This window comes from Panthera pardus, unplaced genomic scaffold (assembly GCF_024362965.1).
Source record: "Panthera pardus isolate Hobbes unplaced genomic scaffold, ASM2436296v1 HiC_scaffold_16, whole genome shotgun sequence".
NCBI classification, from domain to species: Eukaryota; Metazoa; Chordata; class Mammalia; order Carnivora; family Felidae; genus Panthera; species Panthera pardus.
Window position 1 is genome coordinate 8,741,069 of NW_026526721.1, and position 27,404 is coordinate 8,768,472.

A 27,404-nucleotide genomic window follows, 5' to 3' on the forward strand; every position below is an offset into this window, starting at 1 on the left:
ACAGCATCCGAAACAGGGTCCAGGCTCTAAGCCGTCAGCACAGAGTCCGATGTGGGGCTCGAACTCACAGACTGTGAGATCATGACCTGAGCTGAAGTCGGACGCTTAACCGACTGAGCCACCCGGGTGCCCCAATGTGCAGTCCTTTTTAAAGAATGTGAACTGTTTTGTCTTTTTTGTGACATTATGATAAGACTAACCAAAGATTTGATAAATTATGAGGAAAAAGTCAAGTAATCTACTCCAAATCATTCAGCCACATATCAAATTAGGACTAGAAACCAGGATGGTTATAACTAAAGGGCCTTAAATAATTCTAAATAGGGCAAGATAGAAACTCAGAGTATAATACCTTGGGAAATATATAAATAGTAAAAATCATGTTCCCAACAGTATTTCCTCTTCCGCAAGTATACTACTACCATCAGTCACATAAGTGTAAGAGCCAAGCCTTAGCAAATCTTATCTGGGAGACCTGGTTTCGTAAAGGAAGAGAAGAGGAAGAGAAAAGGAAACACTAAATAATCTTAATATGAGATTCTCTTTAAAGGACTTTGCATAAGAAATGTAGGCACAGACACCACCCCCTCCTTGGGCGTGGAAGAGAAGATTGTAAACACATAGCAAATTTTAAAAATGCATCGGCAGAAAAAAGAAAAGGAATACACCAGATGCAGGTTTCCAAATTGGTAATTTTGTTTTTCAATGAAAAAACTCCAGCCACGTTAATTGGCATGTTTTATTTTGGCGTAACTACAGAGGGGGCTGGTGCAATACAGATTATTCATCTGCCTCCTGGGAGCCCATTTCCTGTATCTAATTAATTCTAGTGTGTCTTCAGTTGTGATGGACACAAGCACTCTGATAGTTCACAATGTAAAGAAACATTTAGTCTCTATAGGTATAAAAAGTGTGACTTTTGGAACCACTATCCACGCTTATTAAATCAGAAATGTGAACGGCAACCATCAGTTAGACTGCTCCCCTCCCCCCACTGGGAGGAGCCCAGACAGCAGCCGAATTCTCCCCCAAACCCTTGGCTTGACGCAAATAGATAAAGCTGTGTGCACCTCTTTCCTTTATGGGATGCACCCCCTTTTAGAAGACAGTTGCAGGAAAATCGGTAATATTTAAATGTTCTAAAGAAAACAGGACCTTGCTGAGCAAAACAGTAGTAAACTGAGTTTTATGAGTTTCTATCACAAGCATATAAAATGCTTTACTGAAACGACCACTGAACTGGAAAAACTCAGGAAAAATTACCCTGAATTCCATGTGAACACTCATAAATCTACACCCCCCCCTTCTCTCTCCCCAAAGCACAGTCTGCATAAAATCCATGTTCGACATCAGTTTCCCTCTTGCTTTCATGGCAACTCACAATACCACGTGCCGACCAGCAAGCGTGGACTGAAAAATCTCCCTTTGTAAAGCTCTTGTTAGTGGCAGAGTGTTACTGCAGAAGCAGAGTCCAGGCTATCAGACAGAATCTCAGAACAAAGCTGACTGTTGCAAAGATCTACTGGTCATTAATCCCAAAGGAAAAAGAAAGTAAAACCTTCAAAATGTAACACGAAGAGCCCTGCGGGATGGCCTAAGAAGATGATTTTGCAATTTCGGATTATTTCATACACAAAAGCAGACGCTTGAACAGAATCATTTTCAAGTTGGACAAGACTGTCAAGGTCCGCCAACACTTAGTTCTGTATTTTGGTTGTACATGAAATTAGGGAATACCTACCTGTGACAAGCCTAAATGTACAGAAGCTGTTTCCGATATATACATGATTTTGCCATCAGATGCTACCACGAAAACAAATCCGTCCAAAGTCTGTAAAAGAAAGTGCCAGAGTAAGAGGTGACAGTTCTACATCAGAGTTCAATCAAATAATTGTGCCATCACTGGAATGGAGGAACATATAAAATATTATCATCAATACATATTTGTTCAATGCAAAATGGAGTGCAGGGCCATAAGAAGGACTGTAGGTTACAACGCTCACGGTGCAATTCCCGGGACCAGGCTCTCAAATGCTTTTAAAGCACTTTAAAAACAATCTTACAGCCACATCACAAAAATCATGCAAAACATTTGAGAACTCCTAACATGCTCAGTTTAAATGCAGTAGCTTTATTGTTTAGGGTTATTTTAGCACTTAGCACAAATCCGGACTTCTATGGTACTTAGGGGGAAACCTACCACTATATAGACCATTTTATGTCATAATTGGCAGTCCTTTATACCGCGAGGACATATGCTTTATTTGCCACAATTTTCTAGTTACCCCTAAGTACCATTTGAATAATAAATTCCGAACACTACCACTCCCCTGAAAATAAAATACCCGGTGATTTTAACAGACTATGTCTACAGAATTAACTACTTAGAATTTGCAAGAGATCAAATAACCTTTGCAAAATTCAAGGAGAAAAAGTATCAATTTCTGAAAAATTAAAACTACCTAAATGATATTGCCTAGGTTGGCTAGCCCTCAAAAAAATAAAGTAAAATTTTAAGAGCTAATTAAGACAAATAAAAAGGTAATGATTATATTTATATGTGGCAAGGATAAAAAGACTAAATTATTTTTGAAAAAGGAAACTGCATTTTATTTACCCGTTCATATTTTAGATCCAGAACCAAAGAAAAGCAATAAAGTTGGTGAAAGATCCATACAACCCACAATGCTGCCCCCATAAAAAATATTCCAAATTAATTTCTGGCCACAAATTCTATTTTTACAGCATGTAATTGAAACCAGATTACCTTCGGTTTTGCTAAATCTGCCCCCTCTTTGGAGGGGGGCCTAAAAAGAACGTAGTAGAAGTGAAACTTAAAAGATATCCTTACATTCTGTTGTCTCAAGTACAGTTTTACTGTAAAAATTCTTTGCCAACTCAACTTATCATCGCCCTAACCTATGCTCAGGTTGAAATCAACATCTTGATTATAAGCCTTACTTTCTCGTTCTGAACTCAGCTACAACATATTCTCCCAACTAAATTCCGTTTCAAAAATATAAAACACACCGCAATTTCTAAAGTTATAAACGTTTTGGCACATCTGCGCCCTCGTGCTTAGCTCCAAAATCATTGAAGAGATACATTTATTGAAACGGTATCTGACAGTCAGCCATGTGAGTAAAAGAGAAAGAAAAATCATCGTAATTAAATTCTGAAAGTTGCCAGCAGTAGCTAAAAAAATAATATCCTTAATGGAAAACGTTGGATATACCTTCGCAGCTTCAGATTACCGACTTCTCTTGAATGTATATTAACTGCAAACATGCCCATGCATACAGCATTCCGGCATTAAAGAAACGCACATCGGAGGAACCGAGGCGAGCTGACTTTGCCCGCCAGGTTTCCACGGGAGTTGTTCCTGGTGTTAGTGTTCACTTATACCATGTAGGAGTATCAAACAAGCAAAATACCACGCACGGTGCTGGAAGCGGGCGAAGGGGTAGGCACAGGGCGCGGGAAAGACTCCAAGAGCGCCATTTCCCAGCCCAGGCTGCCACAACGTTTGCTTTATGCTATAAAAGCTTCAGGTTTCAAATATTCTCGGGATCCTCTCTTCCTCAGAGCATGCAAGTGGGGGGGGGCGGAAATCCCACCAGGACATTCAGGGAAAGGGGTTTTTAAAAGATCCGCTTTTTTCGAAATGCGGTGCTCTTGGCTGACTCGATGACCCAAGTCACTGCCTACTGTCGCCAACTTTTTTTTTCTTTTAAAGAAAACACGAAATAGAAGGTGGAAATGCAAAACAGCTCTTGGTGAGCATTTTTCGATGGCAGAGACAAATGACGGGTGGGGGGGGAATGAATCGGGTCGTTGATGAGGCTCTGTAAAGGGCATTTGAAAGATTCTGAGACACTAGGCGTTGCTGTCCCCACTCAGTGCCAGCTGCTGATTTGGAAATGGCCAGTCGTGTGCACGCTTACCCGGCCAGAGCTGTGGACACCGCGAGTGAAATCCGAGGTCAGGAGCATTTTAGCAACCGTGGACTGAATGATTCCGAGCTGGGGGCGCTAAGAATGACTCAGAGGCGTGGGGCCCTAAACGGCTGACCACAAACCAAACAAGGGCTCCCTCTGTGACACCTGAGGCTGCACCAGGTTGTGACCTGCAGCGCTCAAGAGCTGGACGACTTGGGATGAACCAGGCCCCAGCACTTGCTGTGTGATCTCAGGCATGTTGCTTAACCTCTCTGTGCCTCAATTTCCTCCTTTATAAACATGGAGCCAAAAATAGAACCTACTCTAGGTGGTGGTGACCCAGGATCACACAGTAAGACTTAAAACAGAATCTGGTCCATAGTAAACTGCCAATAAATGCCAACTGTTAATAGTTAATATTCTATTATAGATGCTGTCTTTTTTTTTTTTTTTTTTAACCCCCTCCAAACATACACGACTGTCAAAGGCTTTAAAACTGCCACTCTGGCTCAGAGCCCCGATTCATTCCTTCTTTGGCTCAGGCACCTGGCACACGTCTGGCACAGAGCAAGCGCTCCACAAAAGTTCGCTAAGGGAAGTAAGGTTGGAAAGAACCCTGCCTGCGACCACGGGCGTCCTTAGGCCTAGGTCTCAAGGTCTAGTGAGTACTGAGGCTGGGAGATCAGATCACAGTGGGGCCGGCCCTAGGTTACTCCGGTTGAGCTGAGTCCTCCCCCAGTCCCGGCCTCCCAGGGGAAAGCAAGGGGCAAGGGGGATCCATGGGGCGAATGGGGTCGGCAACTGGCTGGAGGTTCAGGAGCTGTCCCTTGCCTCTGGCGACCTCTGCATTCTGATGGTGTCCTATTGACCCACCTGGGGCTCCTTGGGGAGGGTCACCTTGAGACTGGGAGCGGGGGTAAGAAGGGAGCCCCACCCGGCACGGGTCAGAGCCTTAGGCCAAGGCGGCACTCCTCTCCGCAAGGAGGCTTTACCTGAAGTAAGTGTGATCCCAGCTCCTTGGCGACGCTGTCTAGGGGCCCGGTGCGGCTCGGCTGTCCCCATGCATCTCCTAAACCTGGATCCGGAATAAAGCAAACGGGTCAACAGCAGTGCCGATCGACCGGCCCCCACGCCAGGCAGAGCACGGGGAACTTCTGCATCCGTGCAGGGCGCAGACTGGAGTCCCGAGCGTCCCCCCCCCCCCCCCGGCCGCCTCCCCGGCCCCGCAGGTCGCTGTCTGTGCCCCTGCCATCGTCCCTTTGCTCTGGATTAAAGAGAAAGAAGGCCAGAGGAGATATTCCCGCCGAGGCCTTGGGTCCAAGCACCCCCAGTGCCCGCTGAGCTCGCCAGGCCCATAGCTCCCGTGGGTCGCCAACGTGCTCACGGCTCTGAAATTGCCGTTTTATTTGAAATGCCACAAAGTAATCTAATCTGCTTTGAAATTGGCCATCCTTGAAGCCAAACGGGGATATCGATTTGACCTGTAAATATTCCCCCAAGGACCCTCCTCCCTCCCTCCCTCCCTCCCTCCCTTTGCTGAGTTGCCAGCAAACAGGCATTTTCCCAAAGGCAGAGAGGCCCAGAAGAAAAAGACCTCGCCGTCCAGGACGCAGCTCTTCCAGCATAGTACGTAGAATACGCATGATATGATACATATATTGACCTCACATAATCCTTCGGACTCCCCAGCCCCTGCAGGCACCTTGGGAGCACCGACCCTCTTCCAATCCAAGTGCTTCAGTTTGGGAAGGGTTTGGGGGAGGTGGGTTTCCCTAGGGCCAGCTCCAAATACGCCAGAGGTCTGCGGGGGGTATGGGCAGAAGGCGGTGGGAGCCCTGTAAGTACTTGAGGATTTCTGGAAGGTACCTGTTACCACATAATTAGGGTGCCCCAGTTTTTAACTGCTCCCCCAAGGCCTCCTGCTTCTCCCCACCACCTCCTTGAAGGTCACCAGGGTTTCAGAAACCACACCAGGGGACAGGGGCCCTGCCCAGGGAAGCCTCCTCTCCTGTGTCTCCGGGCTCAGCTGCTGCGACCCCAGAAATCCCAGACTTTCGTCTGCATATTCGGGAGTGAGGAGGAAAGCCGGGTGACGTTGTGGAGCTAAGTGTCGCTCCCTGGAGTCCTGGGGTTGGGAGCCTGGCCTGCATCCGTCCAGTTAGGTCCAGTTAGCTCCACGCCGCGGCGCGAGGTGGTGAGGCCGGGAGTGCTGTCTCAGCCTGCGCCCCGTTCCCCCCCAGCGGAGATGGCGGCTCCAGGCCCATTCCCGCGGTCCACCCGCCCCTTCTCCCCGGCAGCGACCCCTGAGGGGCGAACTGTGGGTCCCGTGGGGGGGTGGTTAGGGTTGGGGGGGGTCCGCCTCCCCTCCGCGCAGAACCGCAGGCCGGAAGGCGGGCCTAATCCCTGCCCGCCCCACTGTGCACCGGGAGTGCGGGACTCGAAGCCAGAGCAGGACGCGCGGGTTGGGGAACCCTGCCTAGTCACAGTGAATTCAGGGACCATTCCTGGGACCACACAACTCCTCCAAACCCGCGGCGAGTGGATTGCCTGGAAAGTTGCCAGGTAGGCACTCTGGTCTCTCCCACTGTTCCCTTGGGTGTGGGGGCATCTCAGTTTCTGGAGGCCTCCGCCCCAAGCCCGAGGGAGCCGTGGGGCCCAAGACACCTAGGGAATCAGAGCCCCCCACCCCCCCGCAAAAGCTTTGGAGGCCCTTCCCAACAAACTGTCCCGCTACTAAAAAAGGAATGACCTTTAATTTCTCCTCCTGGGCTCTAGGGATTTGGGGTTTATCCTGGTCTCCTTGTAAGAAAGTGGCTAGTTTCATCGTATCCTGATCCCCCAAATGGGATCCCAGCACCTCAGTCTCCACCACGTGAACAGAGGTGTCTTCTGAACCCCAGGAAATCACTGTGCACCCACTTTCCCTCCCAAGGAGTACCACGGTGACCACAGTACTAGGGAGCCATTGACTTTCACTAGCAGGTCCTTCCCTGCCCCCCCACACCCCCATCTATACAGATGGCTTGGTGGGGTCAACGTTTATTCCATTTAAGGAACCAAAATTTAAGAGCCCTGGGGCCTAAATGAAAGAAGAATTTAATAAAGACCCAGGAATCGTGATTTCTGAAAATGGACAACTGTGCCCAGGTAACTCTCCTTTACCCAACTCCTGGTTCCTTTCCCTGGTTTGCACCACACCGGCCTTGCCTGGCTCAGTGGGAAAAGTGAACTCGACCTCCCAGACGAGGCTGCTTGCAGTGTCTGGAGCCAGGTCACCTGGGGAAATCTGCACCTTCAGGAAAGGTGCAGACCCAGACCAGACTCCCCTGCCCAGCTCTCCCGAAAGCTGCATGGGCGGCTCTGGCCTGATATGCAAAAGTGCACTGGGTACACAGGACAGTTTTTCATATAACTCAAATACTCAGATACTTCAATAGAGCTTGTTCTCTTATATCATTAGAATTTTTCCTGTAATTTCCCGACACCTCCGCCTTGCTGCTAGAATTTGGTCTGCATGCCCCTTCTGGACCTAGCCTGAGGTGGCAGGGCTAATGGACAGGTTCCCCTCAAGCTTCCGTGCCCCCATGCCATCACAGCCAGCTCTTGCATTAGAAGCCTCTGTGGGTAAGGCACCTCTGTGGCCTAGGTTGATCTAGGACTCCTGATTTCAGCTCGGGTCATGCTCTCACCAAGATGGAGCCCCTTGTTGGGCTCTGTGCTGTGCGTGCAGCCTGCTTGGGATTCTCTCTCTCCCTCTCCCTCTGCCCCACTTGCATGTGCGTGCCCTCTCTCTCTCTCTCTCTCAGGAAGGAAGGAACCTCTGTGGGTGAGGCCTTTCCACTCCACCCATAAAAATCTATCTAAGGTGGGCTGAATGTAGAGACTAAATAAGGTAAGGTTTGTAACAACAACAGCAATGAACATCTTGGTGCTGTAAAGCCACATACCCCGAAAAAGTAGGCGCTGGGCTCGTGGCCCTCATCTGGACCTAACAAAGGGCTTTATCTGTTGGAGAAATGAGGGGAGAAGGGTAAGACTGAGCTAAACTCCTACAAGGTTATCAACAGTTGGTGGTCTATCTCACCTGATCCTGGGAGCCCTCCCCACCTCCACCTGTGGGGGAAGCTGCCGGATGGAGGGGGTGGATCCCAAGCCTGGCCTGTGGTTCCTCTGCCAGGGTTTACTGTCCCAATTGACCTACATGTGTCTGCAGGGGACTCCCTGCTACTAGGAACCCAGATGGCCAGGTCATGGAAGAGGAGGTCAGCCACTGGGTCAGAGGAAAAAGGAGCCAGGAAACCCCTTTCTGCCACCCCTTGCCTCCGAGGGTTCGTGAATACCTACACTTGGTATTCACACTTGGTGGTCTGGCTGGCTCGCTCGTTGCTGTTCGGTTTAAAACTTACCAGGCTCTCTTGCCACTGAAGCTATCTAAATATGGTCCCTCCTCTCTGAGTGCTCAGTTAGTCAGTCAACAAACAGCTGTTGAGCTGTGCAACCTCAGATAAAGGATCCAGAGTTTGGTAAGAACTCCCAGGATGGCCAGTTCTTGAAGGCAGCCGTGGGTATCTAGAAGGTGACACAAACATTCCTCACAGGGATCTTGTGAAAACCAGGCGGGGTTAATAAGGGTATGCCTGACCCTGCCACCACCCATCCACGGAGAGTTGGATCTGAGATTGAGAAAAATCCAGGACAGATTTTTCTGGAGTCCCCAGGGGACACACTGGGGTCTCACCTCCTTCTGCTCCCACTCCTGCGTTTAAGATGGCAGCTGGGTGGGTCTGGATGGTCTGATCTCCAGCAAGAGCCCTGATCTCTAACCTCTATTTTTTAACTCCAAAGTAGGGGGTGGGGTGGGGTGGTGGTTGTGGAATTAAATGAGCTAAACCAGAGGATGCCGACAAAGCCCTGGGTCCAGTGGAAGGCCTCGGTGGTACCAACGCCTTGGTCCAGCCTTCTCCTGCCTTCCCATTCCTTCCCTGCCTCCAGCTCTCTCCTCCTCCTTAGTCCCCCAGTTATCAGCGCCTTGGCAGAGAAAGAGGCGTGTTATTGGGGAGCACGGCCTCTTGCGAATCCGTGGACCATGCGAGGACACAAGGTTATGCTGGCTGACTGCAGACTACTCCAGAGTCCAGAAAGGTGTGTGTGTGGGGGGGTGGGGGGGGTGCTGAGGTGCTGCTCAGCTCCTCCACCGAGAGCCACCCCCCACCTCCGAACGCCGGGAGCGAACCAGGGACGCCCGTCACCCTGCGGGGGCGTTTACAACCGGCATTCGGGGTATTACCACCAGCGGGGCCCGCAGGCTCAGGGGCTCCGTCCTTGGCTATCGGGCGTCGCGCGCCTAGGCGAGGGCGTAAGGGGGGGGGGGGGGGAGTACGAGCCCGGGCTCCCGCCTCGACGCTCCAGGGGAGCCCAGAGCTGGCACTGCCGCCTCGCTCGACTCCAGACCCAGGAAACTGTCACGGTTCTGGGGTTCCTCCGCGTGCTTCAGCCTCTGGCCTCGGAATGCTTCGTTCTCCCCGGGGTCCCCGGGAAGCCCGGCTTTGGGGCCCTTTTCCAAACCAACCGTCGCACACCGAGTCCAGGCACAGGGTGTGAAGGCGGGGGGTGGGTGGGGGCGCCCCGAGAAGGCCTCGCTGGGCCCGGCCGGACGGGGAAGGGAGGGGGCTTCCAGCCCGGCCCCGCCTGGCCGCCGGCCAAGTACGTGCTCAGACGCCCGACGGAAGGCCCGGGGCGCCCAGAGCTTCGCGCAGAGACCTCGGAGGCTGGGGCGCAGGCCCGGCCGCCGCCCGCACTGCGGAGCGCGCGTGGCCCCGCGCCGTCCAGTCCGCCTTCCCGTCCGCGCCCCGGAGCGCGCGGCCGCGGCCCGGGTTGTGGCCCCCGGGGGGCCCGAATGGGCGGCTGGCGCGCGCTCCAGGTCCTGCCTCGAGCCTCCAAGGCCCCGCAGCCCGGAGTTCCTCCCCACTGCCCGCAGCCTCCTGCTCGGCGACAGGGAGCTCGCCCTCCCGGACCCCATGCGGAGAGGGTTGTAAAGTTCCACCTTATTCTAAAAAAAAAAAAAAAAAAAAAAAAAAAAAAGTCAGCTTTTTTTTTTTTTTTTTTTTTTTTTTTTTTAAATCTACATTATTCCAGGCTTCGGTAGAAAATGGGCTCGGATCTGTTGAAGTTTAGGGTGAGCTTCTCTTCAGCAAACCCTCTAAAATCAAAGCGTTTCCATTCCCGACAACAATTTCCAGGCGTCTGCCTGAGTCTCAACCCAGACGCATTCCACCACGGTAATGATTCCGGCCTCAAACTCCCATTATTTTTGTGTGAGAATGACAATGTCGCACTCCCTTCCCCTGCTTTCACCCGCACTTGTCTAGAGTCTTCAGGTCTGGGAAAGGAGGAGGAGGGGCTCTGTTCTCCTTGCTATAGTCAGCCTCACTTTCCAGCTCCATTCCTAAGCTGGGACCACAGGCCAGTCCCTCGGGTCAGCTGTCTGTGCACAAGGGCCCACAAGGGACACCACTCTCTACTCCACTGCTGAGAGTGAAATCGGAATCCTGGCTCCTAAGAAGGGGCTTAACCAGCCACCGGATTGGCCTCGGAGCTTCTGCGGTTTTGACTCGGGCTTCCTGAGGCCCAGCATACATCACCTGAAGGAGGAACTTGTCCTTCGTCCTGCCTGGCATGGCTACCATGCAGCTATGGCCAGGGAACAGCAGAGTTCTCCCACCCTGTGCCTCTGTGCTTCCAAAGCGCCCCGTCTCCTGAAGGGAAGGCCACAGTGCAAAGAGGGCAGGCAGACCCTGAGCCCTGCGTGTACCAGGCCTTCCTAGCCACCGGTGAACACATTAAGTTTTCAATTCTGAGTCCCACTTCCAAAGCCAGCCTTGCTCTCCTGCCCTCTTCCCTGTCTACCTGCCACTTCTTAGCTGTTAACGGGAAGAAGACGTTGGGGGCCCAGAAAATAACGGGTCTTCCAACTGCAGTGAGGCCCAGAGGTCCACAGAGTGGGGCATTCTGCCATCTAAGCCACATCTGGCCCAGGCAACACCGTGAGCTCCCAGGAAGCAGTGACTGGACTAAGAACCAGTTTTCCACCTGCACTGCCTGGTTCCTCACACTTGATCCCAGGAAGCTTGCACAGCTATGGAGTTGCTAAAGGCCCATTTTGCAGACAAGGAGACCGAGGTCTAGTGGGGCCGCTTAACAGAGCAGAGCCTTGGAAGGGTTGTGAAAATTGCAGGCACTCCTAAGCTTGCAGTCTGACCTCCCTGGGGAGTGTCCACCTTGGCTCGCGTGGCCTGTTTCTGCCCCTAAGTGGAACTCTTCCGAGCTCCTTTATCTCTCCCCTGCCCCAGGTGGTCTCCGGATGAAAGGAGCCAAGGCCAATGGCCTCGGGCCCAGGGAGAGAACAGGCGCTGGCTGCGGGCACAGCAGCCACCGCCCCGCCGGCGCTCGCCCTTGCTGTGGGACCCTGGGAAAGGCCCGCCCCTCTCTGGCTGCAATTTTCTCAGGGACGAAGGGTTAATCGGCGATGCCAGTGGCTCCTTTGGATTTTCCTGTTCATTTTCTAGCTTGGCCTCTAGATCCTTCTTCACCGGGGATTCCGCTTGCTCCGGGGGTAAGGAACAGTGGTTTCACTCGGCAACTTTCCGTCCGCAGACGAGAGTCGGGGCAGATCCGGGAGTTGCCGCAGCCGCGCAAGACTGCCTTGGCCCTAAACCTCCCTGATGCCGACGCCCGGATCCCTGCGGCTCCTCCAGGCCCGATTCCATTCCCCCCCTCCCCACCCCCGCCCCCAGCGCAGACCCAGGCTTGAGAACAGAGGCTAAATCAATTACGGCGCGGCTTCCGCAGGCCGCCCTTCGGAGCTACCAGAGTGGTGAGCAAGTCATTTTGCATAATTGAGGTCTCTCTAAACCCGTCTTTCTCGGCCCAGGCACCCAGCTTCACAACTCTGTGACCCAGACGGACTTGAGGGGAGCCGGGCCACCTCCCAGAGCTCCAGGCCCAGGGCCTCCATGTCCACCCTCCAGGCAGGCCCCCGGCTCCCTGCTTCGGCCCTGCAGGGGGGCCCGGGGCACATCACCCCTCCTTCCTTCGCCTATCAATCTAGACCGTAGATTCGGGGCCATTTGCAAAACTGTAGGACCAAACAACTCCCTCCGACCGCTCTGGGAGTTCCAAGCGCGCTACCCAACAAAGCACGAGGGCCTGGTGATCTGAGTCCTGGACCCCCAGCTAGCCCACCCCTGCAAAGGGCTCGGGGCCAAGTAATTCTGGGCCCAAATGGCTGGAGACTCACTTCCCAGAGTTAGAACACCCAGATCTAGTTTAAATATCTGCAGAAGTAGTACACCCACCACTTCCCAATTTTTAGCAAGCTTTCCTGGAAATGCTCCAAACAATAAATGGCTTACAATTAGTCCTCTTTCTCCAGGCCTGCCTTTCTAACTAATTTCTGGCTTACTCGAAATCGCTGGTAACAAACTACTTAATATTCCGATCCTGGCTTCTCATGTGTTTCCCTCCATTGGGGAAGTGATAGGAGCCAGGGTCCTGTCCTGTCTCCACACCTGCTGGTATTGTGCAGATTAAGACAGGGCTCACTCGGAAAAAAATACATAAATTGTGAAAAGAAAGAAACGAAGAAAAACAACGGCTCACCACCACTCCTTCCCCGGGGGGGAAGGAGACCTGGCCCTCATAAAACGTATTTCTCTTTTAATTTTCAGTGAAATCTCAGCCATAGAGGAATCTGTTTCTCCGGTGGAGAGGTTACCCTTGGGCAGACTGATAGCGACCACCCGCTAGACAGCTCCCAGTAGGGGCTGGAGTGGGGGCCCCTCGGTATACCGGGGTTAGAAAAGGAAAGGTGTGTCGACCGGTGCGGAGGCACAGGTCACTGGCTCCCGCACCAGGGAGGACAGCCCTGGAGGCTTGGAGCCCCAGCTGGGAGGCAAGGGCTAAGCCGGGCTACTGCTTCCGTGGCCCCTGGATCTCCCGCCCGCTGTGTGCAGGGTGCAGGGCTGCAGGTCACGATGGCCGACAGGCCCCCTGAGCTCCACTGGGGAGCTAGTGTGAAGTGTGGCTCCAGACCCAGAGCCAATTACATGTCACAGGCTTTGGGGCCACCAACACAGAGGTCAAGCTTGCTGACTCCTGGTCGATCGCTTGGCCCTGCACTGCCTTAACGGAAGCACCCTGTGCCCACAGGACACCTGTCGCTGCACTGCGGCCACTCTCTGGTGTCCTGCCGCTGAAGTGGTCTCTACTCCCCCACCGGCTTCTGGGGCTCCACAGCCCTACTGGCTTCTCAGTCCTGCCCAACAGGTCCCCGTGCAGAGTGTCCCGGCCAAGTGTCAGGATCTCTCACGCCAGGCTGCAGCAACCCTGGCTGGGGACAGAGCCACTGAAAGGTGATCGGTTCAGAAGCACCGGGACACCAGAAGGAATGCTGTGGTGACCAGGCCTCCATGGCCCTGCTTCTCAGAAGTGCCCAGCCTGGCAGCCATGGTCACCCGCAGGCCATGTGCTAGCAGGGAATGCTGGCCGTCACACCAGGAGTCTGCTGGACCCAAGGGTCCTGGTGACCCGTGTCCACCATGGCACCTGCCCCTCCGGGTTTATAATTCCAATCAGGAAAAGACTAAGCTCAGGCCTGCCTGCCATCTTCATACTATTTGCCTCTCTCTCCTGTGGGGGTGGGGGTGGGGGTTCGGCTCACCTACTTTCGGTATCTCCTACCCTGCTCTGCCCAGCCCTCCCCGCCCCCCCAGGGGAGGTGAGCAAAGTAGATGCAGCTCCAGAGTCCCAAATCTAAGGCCCGGGCCTCAAACAAGTGCCCTGCTTACAGCCGGGGCCTTCCGGGCCTAGGCCTCTGGGTGCACTCTGCTCTCTCTCAGGCCAGGATCAGCAAGTCCGTCTTATCCCTGGTCGGGGTGCACACACTTCCCCTCCGCGGAAAGAGAGCAAGTAATGAAAGAAGGACAAAATAAAAGGGAATTAAAGAAATGAAAGAAAAGACAAGAAGGGAGGCAGGAAAACCAGAAGAGGCTAGCATGCTCACAGAACAGTTCCTGGTTCACCTGGCCCACGCCTGGACCAGAAGATGGTCCGGTTCACCCGGCGACAAGACCTGTCTCCTCTCTGCAGCAGGAGCCCAGGCTCCCCGCGCGGCCTCCCCCAAACGCGCTGGCACTGGCCCTCCAAGCCAGCTCCGGATCCCAGCTTGGGCCGAGGCTGCCGGGCTCCCCCAGCCCTCTCGGCCGCCCACCTGCGGCCTCACCTTCGGGGAAGACGGCCCGCATCTTCAGGTAGCTGGTGGTGAGTCGGATGATAGACGCCTTGTCCAGCTGCGAGGTGATGGCCGACGGCAGCGGGAGCAGCTTGGCCAGCTCATAAAACTCGCCATTTTCCTTCTCCCTCCTGGTCTTGGCCGCATTCTTGGACTTCTCCTTCATCGCGCCTCGGCTCCGGGCATATTAGACCCAGCCGTGCTCCAGGCCCGCGGAGCCTCGCTCCGGCTGCAGCGGCGGGGACGGGGAAGGGGCCTCCGAGGTCCAGGTGAGTCTGGGGCACCGCCCGGGGCAGGTGCGCGCGGCCGGCCTGGGGCACCGAGTAGCCTCTCCACAGCCGCTGGGCCCCGGAGCTCCGCGCGACCCAGCGGCGCCGCTCCGCGCTCCGCCGCCCCGGGCGCAGCCTCCCCCGGGCTGGACTGTCCCGCGGAGCCCAGAGCCCGACTTCCCGCTCGCTTCTGCTCGCTCTTCCTTTCTCTCTCCTAGTCTCCCGCGCCTCGGCTTTCCTTGGGGGGTGGAGAGCGGCCAGCGAGGAGGCGGCGGTGCCGCTCAGTCCTTGACCGAGTGTTCGTACCCGCTGCCGCGAGGCCCCTCCGGACTGGAGGGCGGCATGGGCGGCGGCGGCCGCGGAGCCATGGAGCAGGAGGGGAGCGAAGGGGAGCTGGGGCGGAGGCGGCTGGGGCCCTGCCCGGGCGCGCTCTCCTGCCCTCCCTGGCCGTTCCCTTTGCCTGGAGACGCGGCGCCCGGAGCCCGCGATGTGTCGCGAGCCGCAGCAGCTCCGCGGTCCACGTGCGACCGAGCCGCGTTTGTTTATGGCGGACCCGCCTTCGGGCGGAGCACTCGGCAGCCGCGGCCCTGGGAGGGGGGCGGGAGGGGGGAGGGACCGCGGCGGGGGCGGGGGCGGCGAATCTCGCCTCCCGACCCCGCCGCGGCCCCGGAGTCACAGGCGCGCCTCCGCGTCGCTGCCTCCAGGGACTCTCCCAGGAGAGGCCCGCGCGCTCCCGGCCTCGAGGAAGTTGCGGTGAGTGCACACGGCGCGCGGTGGGGACCGGTTCCTGCGAGCGGGTCCCGGGACCTGGGCGCTCGGACGGGCGGCGGGGAGGGGCGAGGGAGGGAGGGAAGTGGGGGAGTGATGCCTAGACCACCCCCGTTGCTCCCCGACCGGTCCTGGGCGCGCGTGGCCGAGGGGAGGCGGATGGACCCGCTGGCCAGTGCCGTTCCGGGGTGGACCCAATCCTCCGAGCCCGCGCTGGTCCCGCGCCCTCACCTCCGCACTTTGCAGGGCCGAGGGCCAAAAGGGGGGGGGGAGCCCCGAAGGGAAGACCCCCCCCCCCCCAACTCAGGAAAGGGCGGGAGAGAGAGGCTCGGAAGTGACCTTTCTGCCCTTTCTCTCCCCGAAACACGAGAGCGAAAGAAGATCGGTGCTTTCCCCGGAGGGGCTGGAGGCCGCGGGGACGCGCGGGCCAGACGAAAGGAGGGGACCGGGAGCTGCGCCTAGCGGCCAGGCCTCGCCCAGGGTGGCGGCTGGAACAGGGCCCGACAGTACCCATTCCCGCAGCCCGGCTCGGCGCAGCCGGAATTTCGGGGAATCGCGGCTGGGGCGGGTGCTTCAGGCCGGGGGGGGGGGGGGGGGAGGGTCTGCGAGCGAGAGACCTCGAGCGAGCGTTGGCGGGGGCCAGGGTGGTGGGCCGGGGGGCAGCTGGAGTAGGGAGGAGCAGTCGGAGAGGCGGCCGTAGGGCGTCCTGGTGCTTTCCCTCAGGGCCGCACTGGACCGCAAGAGTCCTCTTGCCCACCCCCACGCCACCCCCGCAGCTCCGCTCCTGCGACCCCGAAGGGCCCTCCTCCAATCCGGGTCGCGACGGGCGCACAGACTCGCACCGTTCTAGCAGTTTGAACGCCCAGGCTACCGTGCGGACGCGCGCGCTGGGAGGCGCCAGCTTCCCCCGCACGTGGGGTCAGAGGGCAGCTGCAGTGGACGCAGGGCACGGGCTCTTGCGGGTCCCTCGGCCGCGTGCCGCAGACTGCACGGCTCTGGGGGCCCTGATTTTGAGGTCGGGTCGGGGAGGAGACACGCCAGGGCCTCGGGGCTCCGCAGCTGGGATCTCCGTTTCTGGTGCCACCTCTCTCCCTCCAGGCCCTTGGAGGAGCCAGCTGCTCCACGCACCCACTGACCCGGGACCCGCCTCTTTCCCCCCGCGCCTGGGCGGGGGGGGGGGGGGGCGCGGGCAAACCACCACCAACTCTGCAGCGGGCGCCCTTGACCATCTCTAGGAGTCCCTTTGAAGGGCAGAGGTGCGACAACGTTGAAGGCGTCTTAGCTCCCTTGGTGGGCAAGACAGCGTGTGCAGACTCCAGCTGTGCCCGCACCTGCCCCGCGCTCTGCCGGAGCCACAGGTGGCCTTGCCAGCGGGGCCGGCGCTCGGAAGCCACTGAGAAGCGCGAATTTCGGAGTTGGTGCCCCCCACCCCCGCAACGCGGAGCTCAGCACTTTCCCTTGGGGTTTTGGATCTAGGAGCAAATTCCGGTTTCCAGCGGTGCGTGCGGAGGAGTCCGGGCGGCCGCGAGCGGTGAGGATACGCAGTACCCGAGCGCAGGGCGCCGGCCCGCTTCCCTGCCCTGGATCTCGCGCCTGACCGCGCAGTTGTCGTCTTGTGGCTTCCCGGAGAAGGGGCTCCGCGAGGTAGGGACTGCCGGTCGAACCCCGCCGCAGCCAGCGCAGGCCGCCTGTGAGTGCGCTCCGGCACCTCCCTGGCTCCGGGAGGATTTAACGCTTTCCTCACCCCCACGATTTCCGATCCTCAGTTACGGACCCGGGAGAATTACTCCGGGACTTGAAAGGGATTACTCAGACGGCCAAAACACCGCTAAGTGGAAGCGGGAGAACCCAACAAGTAACAAGAACAGAAACTTGCCTTAAACCAGATTTCCCGGATTTTGCGGGAGAGTGTACTCGAGATCTAGTTATCTTCACAGCGGCAGCCGCTGTTCTCGGATCCGCAGAACAGGTTCGAATCTCGGGGTTTGAGCGGTAGCATTACGGGGCGTTTGAAGTGCGGGTGTAGGACACTTCAGTCCTTAAAGCCTAACTCAGCAGACTCCCAGGCGGGCATCGTAATTCCCCCCAACACACATCCAGTCAAGATACACACGCGCGCGCGCGTCCCTCGCGTATCCCCATCACCGAAGTTTCCCAGGTGGAAAGAATAGTGGTGTCAGCGTGGAATAGTGAAGGAAGAACGTTCCCCACCACCCCGTGTGTGCCCTGTGGGATCTGTTCCAGAGTTCTTTTTACTGGACAAAGCCTGGGACCCCTGTTACACTTAGAAAGGGCACCCGCAGGCTCTGTGTAAAGTGGGAAAAACACTTAAGACGTGCTAGTTAGACTGACCCACTGGTTGGGACACCTGCGGCATGCCCCTTGCTCCAGGGCTCCTGGTGCCGGGAGTACCTCCTGGTCTATGCTTTGGGGCTGAATCCAGCTGCCTCGCCCAGAGTATGGAGTCCGGCCTGCAGGGGAGAAGTAATAGCTGCACGAAAGACCCTCAAGGCCAGGCATCATTCACAAACAGCAGTTCCCCTGCTGGCCTGGAAGGAGCCTGCAGAACGTAGAATGAAGAGAAGCTGGGGGCAGGAAGAGGACAGGTGGGAAGCCGCCCCCCCCCCCCAACACACACATTGAGGTCAGCAGGCTTCGGGATCACCGCCAGTTCGCCAGGCGCCCCCACTCCCAGTCCTGGTTCTCAGGCTTTGGCTCACGGAGGTGCACCAGCACGCCTTTACGTACCCCCCCACCTCTTAGAAAGTTTCCATTAGGAAACCGATCTGGAAGAAATTGAGGCCCCAAGAGGAAAGGGGCGGGCCCAGGCCGCCCCACATCTGCTTGGATTTTCCGCTTCAGATGCTCCGCAACTGTTTTTCCCCAGGCCGCGCCCCGCGCCTACCTGAGGCCCATCCCCCGCGGAAACCGACTTTCGAGTGAGATCAAGGGGGAAACTCACAGATGTTCTACCCGGGATGGGGCTCCCGGAGAGGCTGCCGCAGTGGCAGAAGAGGATCAGAGACTTTGTCACTAAAGATGTGGGGGCGGGAGGAAAAGTCCTCCCGTCCCCAGCACTAGATTTGGGGGAGAGGGTAGCGACCCTCTGAAGTGGTGTCTGAGGAGGCCTTCAACCACTGAAGCAAAACGAGACAATAGAAAATCCAGGACTACGGCCATTCCAATCTATTCGATTTCCAAGCAAGATACAGTTACTGCAGAAGGTCCCACGAGCATCTAGCATCGCGTCTGGGACTATCATGGCTGGGAGGCGTTTTTGGTCTGAGCTATCCGAAAGAGTACTTCGATTTTTCGCTCCTTTCCTTGGGTAAGCCCCATGGAGACAGCATCAACTCTTCCTGGAGTCATTGCTACTCTCAGAAAGGATCAGCCGACAGTTACAATACCACTGCTCGTTGTTTAAAAGAAATTAGAGGTAGCCAGGGCAATTTCCTAGTGATTCCAGTCCTCCAGAGGTCTAGACAGTAACTGGTCCTGCTCACGTATTTCCAAGGAGAGGAAGAGAAGTTTATCTCTTTGGGTTTTGTTTTGTTTTTTTAATAAATTTCTTTCACTGGAAGTTACTCCGTTGGAGAAAGTGTTTGCTTTCAGCTGGGTGGGCAGTAACTTGGGCAGATCGGCCCTTGTGTATCGGGTCCAGGGACCCCCTTCCTGGCTGAGTATTTGGCCCTCCGTGTGGTGCCTCAGGCATAATTTTGGGGCCGGGGGCAAGAGAAGGAGGCACTCCAACGTGAGGCTGTGGGGGCTAATTTGCATCTTCTGGGCTCCTATCTGGGCCTGCTGTAAGTACTCTGTTCTCTGGGATTCTGAAAAGACCACAGTCCTTTTCTTCAGACTCAGTTATCTAGGACGACTTTGGGTTCTAAGACTGGAGTCTGGAGGCCTCAGGTGGAGGCAGTGCTTCCTGACTTAGGAAGGGAGTAGCTACTGTCTATTTATTTAGGGGAACCAAAAACAGTGCCACTGGTAATTAATTGTAGTGATTAGCAAAGTCCCTGAGCATGGGCCACAGGGAGCCAGGAAAGCTGAATCAGATTTGGATAGAAGAAGGCCGCTCTTTTCTTCTACTTTTACCTGTGGGTGAGGGGGTAGCCCCTCCTTTGCACTTCCCTTCCCTGTCTCCCCAGCCGGGCCCCACTTTCTCTCCATTCTCTGAAAAGAGGTGGGGAGGACTTGGGCGTGCCCCTCCCAATGCACTCAGACTTCCAGTGTTCTGCAGGGAGGGGCTCAAGCAGGGCCCAGAGCTCTGGATCCCAGCTCAGGGACAGGAAGGGATCCTTGGTGGGTTGGGGGGAGAGAGGGAGGGAGGAGCTGAGCGACCTCCTCCAGGACCCCGCAGCCTGAAACCTCCGCTGTTCTCTTTTCACAGAAAAAGATCACAAGATCACGGTTCTGGGAAGAGATTGCACGTCGTCTCCCCTGCAAAGCCATCGCTTTTCGCCTCCAGCTAGTTGGGGGTCGTGCCTGGAAACCTTTGAGCTGGAGGAGTCTTGCTAGTCCGGCGTGCGCCCAAATTCCTCAATGGTTATACCAATTATATACCGCCTTCAAATCTGAAAATCAGTTCGTTCATTAACAACTGCGCTGAAACCGCCTTTCAAAAACATCAACCAAAATTTTCCTGTAAAAAAAAAAAAAACAACGAAAGAAATCTTATCCACCAGAGATAAATATTTCTGCACATCAAAGAGCACAAACCTGATGGGCTTAATTTTTTTTTTCCTAGCAGGTCTTTGATATAAGATCAGAGTTATTAAGTACTTTGAGGACATAAACTCGTTTCATTTAATTAATATAACGGGGTTGTTTGCAAAGCAAAACAAATATTGGGGAACTTTCCCCCTAATCGAAACAAATCTGTAAAGAGAGGTATGCTAGTTTATTCGTGGTTCGGTAGAGAGAGTTAGAGAAAGGCCCGCGGGCCGGCGGGCGGGCTGGACTAGCCCCCTCCAGCCTGCCCTGGGCACGCGAGGCCGCCCCGGCCCGGGGTGTGAGTGTTTTACTGCTCTGCGAAGATTTTTTTTCTTTTCTTGCAGCGGCCGGCGTGGTAGGCGGGTTTCCCAAGAGGTGTGTGTCCAGGAAAACACTCTTCCCTCCAAGGAGGAGAAAGAGGCGACGCCCACGGCAAAGAGCAGTCCGGCGTCGGGGTTCGGGACGCGCCAAAGCCGGACTTCAGATCTGAGCGGCCGCGGGCCCAAGCCGGCGTGGAGACGTCACCGCATCTGGCCAGGCAGGGAGGCGGTGGCAGGACCCCTCCTCTCCAACTGTCCCTACCCTGCACCGAAGCCCGGCTTTGGGAGCTGCGGGCCACACCCGGAGACACCGGCGGCCGGAGAGGGCCAAGAGTCAGGCTTCTCCGACGCTACAGGTCTTCTTAATTCTGCGGAAGGGACTTGGGACCCCTACTCACCGCGGTGGGTGCGGACTCACGAAGGGTTAGCTGTAGACAGTTTGCGGCGGCGTCCCGCTTCTTTCGCGCGCAAAGTCTCCGGGCGGCCCCGCGTGGTTAGAAACGCGGCGTGCGCAGGTTGGCGGAAGGGGGCGCAAGGCACACGGCCGCCAGAGGGGCTCGATCAGCGAGAAGAGTTGAAGGCTCAGCGAGCGCTGGCAGATCAGAGCGCACGGGGTGGTAGTGGGAGTCAGTACACTCAGGGATTGGGGGGGGGGGGTGCGGTGCGCACGGAGGGGGCGCACTGTACGCGGAGCGGGAGGTGCAAGAGCGTGCGGGGGGCGCAGTGTACAAGCGGGTGGGCCTCGGTTCGCCCGGGGGCCGGGAGCGCGCGGCGCGCTGGGGCGCGTGCGGTTGTGTGTACTGGGAGGTGTGCGTGACGCTCCCGTGCCTGCTTGAGGCAGTCAAGACATCATCCCCGCCCTGGCACCGGCAGCGGGTGCACACCTCCACCCTACCCACTCGGGTTGCTCGGCCTCCGCTCTGTCCCTCCCTCCTCCCAGATTCTTTCCACGCGAGAAGTGAGGACCAGAGGGAGATGGGGCGCACGGGAGGCCTGCGGGAGAGGGCAGACCCGGTGCCGTTGGGTGAGGGATGTCTGGTGGGAATTAAAGGCTGCTGCTTTCATCTGGGCCTCTCCAAAGCCCCGCAGACCGCTCCCAGCTCCCGCGCATTTAGTCCGGCTCCGGAGTCAAATTCTCTTGCCGGCGGCACAGCCTTGCTGGTGGGAGGCCCCCAGTGGTCCGGGACTGGTGACCTCCACTGTCGCTTGCCCTCGTTTAACTGCCCCAAGACAGAATTCCTTTTAGATGCTAGAGAAGAATCTTCTGGAGGAGAAGGCACGCGTTAAAACACGTTTTCATATAAAACTAATGACTAAAAATTAGCAATTTTTCTCAATCCAAGAATATTTTCCCTGGCAAAAGCATCGGTTAGCTGATAAACTGGCTACAAGGTAGATTCAAATTGTGTGGCTGATGAATATTTTTAACCGCCAACTCCAGCACCGGCTTCGTTTTTTAGAGGGCAGAAACAAGCTAATCCTGGTTATTGCGCTAATGCTCTGTTCGCCAGCCGGATGTGGACAAAGACATGATTTAATCTTACTATGGAATACTCTGTGCCTCTCTCTCTCTCTCACACACACACACACACACACACACACGCACACACACACAAGATTTTGAACCAGGCGGGTGAGCCCTTGGGCACCTTCCGTGCTGGCTGTGCAGATTTGCACATTCAGGGGTCACTTCTCCTGGTTTCCTTCATTATGAGAGGGGTGGTCAGGGTGCCTGTGTGACTCAGTGGAATTGTGCAGGTGCTACTTTGCTCCCAAGGTCAAGGCCAATTAAACCGGTTAATCACTGTGGTGTGAGAGACCTAGTTTCAACTTTGCTTTAATTTTATCTATTTTTTTTTTTTTTTTTTAATGTAAGCTCTTTGCCCAAGGTGGGGCTTGAACTCAGGACACCAAGATCAAAAGTTCCGTGCTCTACCAACTCAGCCAGGCGGGTGTCCACTCAATCTTCCTGTTAATTTTGGAGAAGCGCTACTAATCACCTGCCCCTGCCCCGGTCGTGGGGGTGGGGACGAGAGCGGTGGATACTTGGAAGAGTTTATTGAGAAATCTAACTTTTGAATAAGTGCAAGCAAGTACGGGGTAAGGAAGGACCCAGAGGCGAATGGCAACGGCAGGGTTGGATCATGGTAGTCGATGACTCGCTTAGCGAGGCCACAGGCACCGTTTTCCACTTGTTTGGGAAGTGTCAGCACTGCAAGGGCACAAGTGACGGCCCCAGACCCCCTTTAAGCACTTTAAACAAGGGAGTGGACACTGCAAAGCTCATATGCGACTGGGTTTTACTTCCTGGGTAGTTGGGAGGCCAGGGAGGGAAAAGATCCACGCCGTTATTAACCATGCACAAATAATCTTCGTGTTTATTGAAGCCTACTTAAGATAACTGACCAGAAAACACCTCCCTGTTTCAGCAACATCAAGGGTGCTCCACTGAAAGCTAATGAGTTTGTATTTCTGTTTAGCCTGATGTCTACACCACGGTTTTGGAGAAGCTGTCAACTCTGACAAACGAAGGAGTTGAAGGAAGCCAGGGGAGCCGCCCCTGCCAACACCGCTGAAGCCCCAGGGCCGACCCCTCCCTGTCTGTTCTTTAAGGGTGCTTGGACTTTACTTGATCCTTTGAGGTCCAGCAGTTGGACTTTCTGAGCGTAAGTTCCCGAAATGGAAATTCGCACTCACTATCTTGCACAAATATTTTAATTTCTGCATGGCCTGGACTGAGCCAGGGGGCAAGGGTCCTTTGTGCCATAGCCATTGCGAATCCTGAAAAAGCTGCAACCCTTCAGCTGAGAGTGGAAAGACAATGCTTTAGACACCCAGAGAAAATTCCCAGCTAGAAAGAAGGAGAGGAAAAAGCTCCAAGGGTAGTTAGAAAACTCATATTTGTACAAAAATCCTGTGAGTCTTATTTGACAGCGAATGTCTTTTTCCAGTTCTGTTTGTTCTTGAATCTCTCAGCAACCTTTTGCCTGCATGACTCTTGAGATTCGTTCCCAGCAAAGGTGACTGATGGATCTTTTAGGAATTCATGCTTTCAAGTTGATTTTCCGTGTTGGTCATCGAAGCTGCTTCACTTTAGATACATTATGGGATGTTCATGAAGGGGAACTGGGGGGTGAGATTTCTTAGAGTGTCTCTAAAGACATTATTCATAATTAAAACAAATGATGCATGGAAATCACCAGAAAAATTATGGCAAGTAATGTTCAAACATGTTTTCAGGCCATGTGGAATAAATAAAATCATTAAGGGCTGGCTGGGTAATGTGACCTCCCAGCTTTATTCTGTGCCCGGATGACCTGATAGAGATTCGTAGATGTGACAGAAGCATCTGGGATGGGAGCCAAAGAACATCAGTGTGTTCTCCAGGTATTTTGTGTATTGATTATGAAAGTTAGAATTCCATTTCTTCAAAGACCCCCTGCACAGTACAATCCTAGAGGTGGGTAAGATAGCACGAAAAGGAAAATCTTAAATCTTAAGATTATCTTCAATCTTAAAATAATCTTTTTTTAAAAAAAATTTTTTTTTAACGTTTATTTATTTTTGAGACAGAGAGAGACAGAGCATGAATGGGGGAGGGTCAGAGAGAGAGGGAGACACAGAACCGGAAGCAGGCTCCAGGCTCCGAGCTGTCAGCACAGAGCCCGACGCGGGGCTCGAACTCACGGACCGTGAGATCATGACCTGGGCCGAAGTCAGACGCTTAACCGAGCAAGCCACCCAGGCGCCCCAATCTTAAAATAATCTTAAATAATCTTAGGGGAAATAAAGACTGGAAAGCCCATGTGATAGAGTCTGAAAGACAGAATGAACCTATTAGAACTTAGACCCACCTGGTTATAGATCAGTTGGTGTTCAACAGGTTTTTCGGCCCCTCAGTGGTGAATTTCCCAAAACAGATCATCTTGTTATGAAACTTAGCTGTGCCGGGAAAAGCAGTAGACGGAGGTCCCAAGGTTTTAGAAATACAAACCTCTTAAGGTGGTAGTTATGTGGGTACAGCCACTTCCTGATAGCAAAGTAGAGCAGGGCCTGTGAAGGCTGTTGAGTGGCCTGCACTGGGTTTAAACACATTTTTTTTAAACCTTTTGATTTATTTTTGAGAGAGACAGAGCGTGAGCAGGGGAGGGGCAGAGAGAGGGAGACACAGAATAAGAAGCAGGCTTCAGGCTCAGAGCTGTCAGCGCAGAGCCTGACATGGGGCTCGAAGCGTGAGATCACGACCTGAGCTGAAGTCGGATAGTCAACTGACTGAGCTGCCCAGGCGCCCCTGGCCTGCACCAGTTTAATGCAGCTTCCAAAAGTATTGGGTTTACAGTCTAACTTACTTGGAGCATTGGTGGACCGGGCCGGTATATGTCCATTTCTAATGTTCCTATGGAGAATCAGCATTTAATAGGACAGTTAACTTAAATTGGTTAACTTAAATTGCATTAAATAATGCAAACCAAAGAAGCAGTTGCCCTTCCTAAGAAATGGTCCCATTTACATACCTGAAAGAATAGATACAATTTCTAGAGCCATTGTGGTTGCCCAGATTGACTGTAGTGTGACTTAGATCATTATATATATACATATATACATACATATATATACATATATATCTTACTTACATATGCATATATATACATATGTGTGTGTGTGTGTGTGTGTGTGTATATATATATATATATATATATATTTTTTTTTTTTTTTTTTTTTTTTTTTTTTAAGCTCTACACCCAACCTGGGTCTTGAACTAACAACCCCGAGATCAAGAGTTGCATGCTCTACCGACTGAGCCATCCGGGCACCGTCTTAGGTCATTGTAGACTCTTCACAGTCAACTAAGTCATGGGCCCATGTGGTGACTCAGTGTGAGGGTGGCTGGAACACAGAGATCAAGGGCAGTGTGTTCCCAGGCACTCATTATTCATTGCAGTCTAGAGCTGGACTGACTTAGAAGCAGCTTGTACTTTACCCAACAAAAGGAATGCAGTTCTTTGAATTGGGGAGCCCTCACGCACTCCTGCTTGCACACAAGCTGTTACTCATTCAGGAAACATCCATCCGGTGGCCCAGAGTGCCAGGCACCTAGCCAGACATTTGCATGATAAAAGTGAGTTCCTGCCTTCGAGGCCATTCTCAGTCCTGATAATGCTTTGATTGAGAATCTGACCTGCTAATGTGTGCCTTAGAAATGTCCCTGGGTTTTGAGCCATTGATTCCATTTCTGGTTATTTGTGCTATGGAAAGCATTTCCAAAATGAAAAAGGCCTTTTCTCATGAGTATTTGTGTAATGGTTAAGGCTGCAGGCGTGGTGTCACGTGTGGATTTGACTCCTCTTTACCCCCCTCAGTTTTGTTATCTGTACAATGGGGATAATAGCTACCTCATAAGGAGATTATGAGTTTTGACTAAAAAATGAATGACATGTATAGTGAGTGTAAAGGGCCTAGCGCATTACCTGGGCAAGGTGCCCCAGTGAATATGTTTTTGGTGTGTGTGTGTGTGTGTGTGTGTGTGTGTGTGTGAGTGTTAGCATGGGACCCAAGAGCGTTGTGCTGAGGCCAACACTTCCAGTGATGGTGTTTTCATCCTAGGCTGGAAGCTAATGCTGGATTCAGCCAGCCCGTCCTGCAGTCTTTCCTGAAGTACTTCCCGTAGTTTGGAAGCACCCGAGTTCCTCCATTAAATCTCTTTCTGCCCCCTGTCCCCCAAAAAAGACAATTTGTTCTCGGCCACTAAATCAATTTGTTATTGACAACTAAATCCTGACCGGCATGTGTTGGAAAGTGTGCCAATACTATGAAATGTTGTATGATCACCAGCAAAACAACAGAACTACAGAGAGAGAGACCAGATATCCCTTCAAGTGTTGATGGTGAGTATATTTGGGTAGGAAGACAATGAATGATCTTTCGGTGTACTTTTTGTTGCCTTCCTTTTTTAAACAGCAGCTTTACTGAGATCTATTCACATCTCATTTAAATTCACTCATTTAAAATGTGCAATTCAGGGACACCTGGGTGGCTCAGTCGGTTGAGTGTCCCACTCGGAATTTCAGCTCGGGAGGTGGTCTCCAGGTTGTCTGACTGAGCCCCGAGCTGGGCTCTGTGCTGGGTGTGGAGCCTGCTTGGGATTCTCTCTCTCCCTCTCTCTCCATCTGCCCCTCCCCCTGTTCACGCTCTGTCTCTCCAAAAACAACAAACAAAAACAAAAAAAATGTGCAATTCAGTGGCTTCCGGTATATCTACAGATGGGTGCAGCCATCAACACACACAATTTTAGGACATTTTCATCGCCTCCCCCCACAAAAAAACCCATTAGCTATTAATTCCCAATCTTCCTGCCCCACCACCAGCCCTAAGCAACTGCTAACTTACTTTCTCTCTATGGATTTCCCTACTCTGGACTTTCATATGAATAGGGTCGTACAGCATGTGGTCTTATGTATCTGGCTCATTTCACTTAACATAATGTTATCAGACTTGTAGCATACACGTTGTAGTGTATATCAGTACTTCATGCCTTTTTATAGCCAAATATTCCACTGTATGAAGAGCCCATCCACTGTATGGATAGTCCATGGGTCTGTTGATGGGAGTTTGAGTTGTTTATACTTTCCAGCTTCTGTGAATAATGCTGGTATTTCCCTCCAACCTTTATTTTGACCATGTAGCAATTTTATGATGAATATTTAGTAAATTTTATAACAAAGAAAATCTGGCCTGGGTAACTAGGACATTTCAATTTCGTATTCAGAAGAGGGCAAGATTGTAGACTGCATCCTTTTGGATTGACCAATTAGCTTAGTACACATTAAAACTCTATTCCGAGCCAGATTTACAGCCTCTATCAGCACCTATGTCCCGCAGTCCAGTCTATACGTGGTACTTTGGGTCAGCAGAAGGATGGGAAGAGAGACTACAAACTCATTTCCACCTCTCAGAAAGCGGCTCTGAAGCGAACAGGGCAGATGTGCTAAACTCACACAAGTCCCAAAATTTGACTTTTGGTATTTTCACTGTAAAAACTGTATTTACTGGGGGTGCCTGGGTGGCTCAGTTGGTTGAGCGTCCGACTTCGGCTCAGGTCACAACCTCA

At 53.7% G+C, this 27,404-nt stretch overlaps 1 protein-coding gene across 1 annotated transcript in view; it reads right to left on the reverse strand.

Moving 5' to 3' along the window:
- The window catches only part of SIM2 (SIM bHLH transcription factor 2), a 55,085-nt gene extending 40,058 nt beyond the window's left edge, over positions 1-15,027 (reverse strand). Inside the window, exons 1-3 of the mRNA XM_053903087.1 lie at positions 14,218-15,027; positions 4,931-5,013; positions 1,742-1,831 (exon numbers count right to left, since the gene is read on the reverse strand). Coding sequence (XP_053759062.1) covers positions 1,742-1,831; positions 4,931-5,013; positions 14,218-14,392 — 348 coding nt within the window. The 5' untranslated portion in view covers positions 14,393-15,027. The remainder of the gene's footprint in view (positions 1-1,741; positions 1,832-4,930; positions 5,014-14,217) is intronic.
- Positions 15,028-27,404: the final 12,377 nt, after the last annotated feature.